Source organism: Condylura cristata, unplaced genomic scaffold (assembly GCF_000260355.1).
Source record: "Condylura cristata isolate star-nosed mole 26May11 unplaced genomic scaffold, ConCri1.0 scaffold00009, whole genome shotgun sequence".
Lineage (NCBI taxonomy): Eukaryota > Metazoa > Chordata > Mammalia > Eulipotyphla > Talpidae > Condylura > Condylura cristata.
The window spans coordinates 410,666-415,565 of NW_004567110.1; the positions used below are offsets into that span (position 1 = coordinate 410,666).

The 4,900-nt window shown below is 58.7% G+C and overlaps 1 protein-coding gene across 1 annotated transcript in view; it reads right to left on the reverse strand.

The window, feature by feature from the left end:
• The window catches only part of CDT1 (chromatin licensing and DNA replication factor 1), a 12,775-nt gene that overhangs the window by 3,601 nt on the left and 4,274 nt on the right, over positions 1 to 4,900 (reverse strand). The window contains exon 2 of the mRNA XM_012722854.1: positions 4,296 to 4,354. Coding sequence (XP_012578308.1) covers positions 4,296 to 4,354 — 59 coding nt within the window. The remainder of the gene's footprint in view (positions 1 to 4,295; positions 4,355 to 4,900) is intronic.

Below are 4,900 nucleotides of genomic sequence, written 5' to 3' on the forward strand. Positions count from 1 at the left end.
CCCCGGAAATCCGCGTCCACGCTCGGGGCGGCGCTAGCCACGACCTGGTGACCCTGCCGCCCCGGGCGCTGGATGGGCGGGGCGGGCGAGCCGAGCGCGGGGCCCCACAGAGACGGGGCGCCCGGCCCTGGGGCGAGGGGCTGGCTGCGTCGCCCGGGCGATTCAGTTATGAACTGAGTTGAGCCGCAGGGTGGCTGCTGTGCTCCGGATTTGTATCTCTGTTAGACTTTCTAGAGACGGCCCCTGCCGTTTTGGGGGGGGGGGCTGCTCTGACGGTGCTCAGCGCGGAGCCCCAAGCTCGGGGTGCCGGGCCTGGGCGCCCGCCCTCTGTCTCCAGACCTGCCACGACGTCTGGGCTGTCACAGGTTTTCTGTGAAAAGCAAGAATTGTGCCTCATTTTTTCCCACGTTTTATGTATTTATGCTACAAGAACTGGGGTACAGGGCAGAGGTGCAAGTGTGAGAAGACTCCCCAGAGACAGAGTGGGGCGCACACAGGCGGATCCACTGAAACCCACTGCTGAGGGGGCAGCGGGGAGACACCGGGATCTGCTACGCCCTGTGGTCAGGCCCTGGCCATACTGCTGAGACTTAAGCCCATATCCTGGGGTTGGGGGGGGATCTCCTCAATTGTGCCTCTTTTTAAGTTAAAGAAGCAGGCCAGCTGATGGTAGATCCCGTGGGAGCTAGGGGATCAGTGGGCCTGCTGGCCCCGTGGCCAGGCCTGGGGGTGCCAGCGGGCAGCGAGATCCCTGTGGGCCAACGCAGGCGGAGGGCGAGGTGGGCAGGACGAGCAGCTGGCGGGATGCACACAGCCGAGCAGGCGCTGCGGGAAGGGAGCTGCAGCCCCCCAACACAGGGCCCGAGGCTCCCATCTGCTGGGGCAGGGGCCATCTTCTCTCCCAGGATGGCGGGGTCCCCCATGGAGCGGAGCACCTGGCTGGGAGGTCAGCCGGGGAGCAGACTGCAGATTCACTACAGCCCCCACTGGCTGGGCCAGCCCTGCCCCCAGGGTGAGGTGCGGGACAGGATGCGGCCGAGGGCCACCCCTGCCCCCAAGCCTCTTGCGCCAGCCAGGGCTGAGCGGCCATGGCTGAGCTGCACTGGCTGGTGGCCTGCGGAAGGTGCCGGGGGCAGGGCCCAGCCTCCCAAGAGACCCAGGGGAACCTCCTGGGGCTGCCCCATGGAGGCAGGGCTGGGCGCTGGCCTCGGGGCACTACCAGAAAGAGTCCTGTCCAGCTGGGCAAGGCTGCCCCGTGGCCCAGGGCGAGCGGCACCCAGCACGGGTCCTGGGCCCAGTCTGGGTCCATAGTGTCGGCCCCTGTGGGGCCAGCTGGGGTAGAAGCCCGACGGCGGTGCCCTCACACCCCGCCAGCCTGACACCTCTGCCGTTGCCTGCCAGGTATTCTGCAGACGGCCCATGGGTCTTTTGGGGTGCTCCTTGGAAAATGTCGACCCATGCTGGAGGCCAGGTCCGTGAGCGGGGTTGAGAGGGACAAGAGGGGAATCGTGCTGAACGAAGCAGAAGTCTCTTCTTCGAGTTGTCCTGCCCTGCCAAGGGAGGCTCACCTTCCCGCTGCCGTCCGGAGCCCTGTGCATAAAGCACAGGGTTGGTTCAGCTCAAATTTAACTTTACAAAAGGATTAAACAGTCACACAAGGAAATGCGTTTTCTAGGTTACGGAGACAAACTTCGACTGAAGTCGTGTGAAAACAGACTCTGCCATGAGTGGTGAAGATGTTAGGGGAAGGCTGTCCCACAGGAGCTCTGCAGAGTCTTATGGAGCCCTCCCTACTCCCGCTTTCTGGACACTACCCCCACTCCAGTGCCTGGAAACTACAACTCCCAGCAGCACCCGGGAGAGAAGCGAGGGCCCAGGGGCGGAGCTAGCAGGAATTCTGGGACATTTGGGGGATAAATAGGGCCAGCTGCCTCTCTGGCCCTCTCGCTGAGGAAGCGGCTCTCCTGATCTCGTGGCTCGTTGTGTTCAGTCAGCGGAGCCGTGAGGTATGCCAGTGACTTTGTATCCCGCTCTCTTTCCCTGGGTTGTCTCCTTTCCCCTCTTGTAAATAAACCCGTGTTTGACCCTTTTGTGTGCACCTGCAGTATAGCCGAATTGTGAGTGCGCGGGTGAGGCCCACAGACAGGCGGCCCGGTCCACCCTGGCTCCTCTATAACATAGATGCCCACGCTCTTACCCTGCCTTAGTACGGCGCGCGCGTGTGGTGGGGGAGACGCCCTGGAGGCTGGCCTGCCGGTGATGGCTGTGTGAGCAGAGCTGTTGGTGGGGACCAGAGACCCGTGAGGGCACTGGACGCTGCTTCGGCCCCCGGCCGGGCGAGCCCACGTCTGCTCCCCTTTAACTCTCTTTTGTGTGGGTCACTTCTCTGTGTAAAAAAACAACATGGCCGCTCAGCCTGGTCAGTGAAAACAAAACAGAAACTTGACAAAGCAAAATGCAGAACAACCACCAGTATCACTTCAAACAAAAGTTACCAGAAAGCAGGTTTATCTGTTCAGTCCTTCATGGGGAATTTTTATTGTCAAAGTTTTATCAACTGGGATCGGTTGAGCTCTGTTTCTAGAAACAATTTCGTTTTAGAAACAGTTTTCCCAGCTGTTGAACTGTTGAAGTATATAAGGTTGCAGGACAACAACCAAAGCTGACAGTTTGTCCACATGTCAGGTACTGAAAGGTCTTGTACGGGTTTCAGAACATCCAGTGGTTCCCTTTTGGTTTTACTTTACCAAGTAAGCCAAGCGGTACAGATTTATCTAATGCCTCTCCCAGGAGGAAATGAGAAAGTTTGTGGAATGCCAGGAGCTCGGCTGAGGTTTCACAAAATCTCCAATCATCCAAGTGACAGGCTACTTAATTTTACTTTAATTTAGATATTTGGGAAGCTTTGCCATAAATACTGCAAAACACAATATTTCATCCTTTTTTTTAATTATCTATGCATACAGAAGTGGGGTAAAGGCCGGAGGTGTGGGGACAGTGAGAGGCCTCACCAGAGACAGAGCGGGGAGCAGAACAGGCTGACTGAGGAAGCCCACTGCCGAGGGGAGCAGCGGGCGGGTCAGGAGAGGGCTGCCCGCCATGTGGTCACCTCCGGGCAGGGATTGCACTCGTGCTGAAGTGACTTCAGCTTCTTAGTGCCGTGCTTTAACCCGCTGCGCCACCAGGGAGGGCCTAATTTTTTCTTTCTTTTCTTTTTTTAAAGATGCCATTTGTTTATGCACACAAGAACTGCTGGGGTACAGGCCAGAGGTGTGGGAGTGGTGAGAGGACTCCCCAGAGACAGAGCAGAGAGCAGAACTGGCAGGTGGGCGAAGCACACTGCCGAGGGGAGCAGCGAGGAGACAGGAGAGGTCTGCCGCGCCCCGTGGTCACTCCCTGGCCGGGGATCGAACCTGGGCTGCGGTGAGAGCTTCGGAGAGCTTCCCAGTGCTGCGCTCTAACCCGGGCCACTGGGGAGGCCCCGGCAATCTTTGACCTTTATGCAAGCTGCTGTTCAGTTGTACAACGTTGACCGTCAAGTCATAACCCGCCACTCTAACCTCGTGGAAAGGGTCTAAAGCCCATTTCCCTGACACTTGGCCATGCGCCGGACATGAACGACCCAGACATGAAGCACAACCCCAGGCCGCTTCCAACCACCTGTGCAACTGCAACTTTGTCTCTAGTCACCACAGCTGACCTGGATCATATGTTCTCAAAACACTTGTGCCAGTTTTCATCACAGTTGTTAGCTGGAATGTCTGTGGGCGGCGTCTCGCCACGTCCGCGGCAGCGGCCCAGACAGGTGCAGGAAGGGGCAGGCGGGAGCCAGCACCGGCGGCTCCCTCGCTCACGCCACGCAGACAAGTCTCCGGCTCTGAAGGTTGGGCAGCGGCACGGGCGGACACCACAGCCTCCAGCTCTCAGCCCGCCAGCCCAGACTGGGAAGAAGGTAAGTTCGAGCAGGACAGAAGGCCACGTGTCAGGGCGGGCAGCGGTCAGGCCTCTGTGAGAAACAGTCCTGGGCCCTCCCTGGTGGCGCAGCGGGTCGGGGCCCTGCACTGCACAGCCGAGCCCGGCCGCGGCCGCTCCAGTGCGCGTCGATCCCGCCCCCAGGTGACCCCCAGGGCGCGGCAGACCCTCGGGGCTCCCCTGCTCCCCTCAGCAGTGGCTTTGCCCATCTGCCCGGTCTGCTCCCCACTGTCTCTAGGGAATCCTCTCACTGCCTCTGCACCTCTGGCCTGTACCCCACTTCTGTGTGCATAAATAATCTTTAAAAAAAAGTCCTGGGGTACCTGCACAGCATCTGGAAGAGCAAATTCCACGTGGAAGTACAGGTTACGCCCCTCAGACACTAGGGAGAAATGGTGGCCAGAACCTCCTCATCCCGTGGGGCTCCCCAGCGCCCCGAGCACCCGTGTTTCCCACAGCGGCACAGTCCGCGGGCTGAAACAATCCGGTCGGGTGATACGTCCCCTCCTTGAGGAGGCCAGCAGGCTGCCCGAGGGCAGAGAACACCAAGATCTCTAGATGGCCTGAGCAGACCTTCCCGGAAGCTAGTGACAGTGTTCCTGGAACACCTTGGCTTTTATGTGAAAGGACCAGAGCGAGGTGTTACATAGGTACACTACTGATAAATTTAAGTCAGCTAAAATGTTTTTAGAACAAATCATTTGAACACACAGAATTCCCTTTTCTAAAATTTGTTTTTCAGACCTTCAATTTTATTTTTTTTAAGATTTATTTATTTACTTTTGCACAGAACTGGGGTACAGGCCAGAGGTACAGGGGGTGGGAGGCTTCCCCAGAGACAGAGCGGGGAGCAGAACAGGCAGATGGATGAAGTCCACTGCTGGGGGGAGCGGCGGCGGGCCAGGAGAGGCTGCGGCCAGCTTTGTTT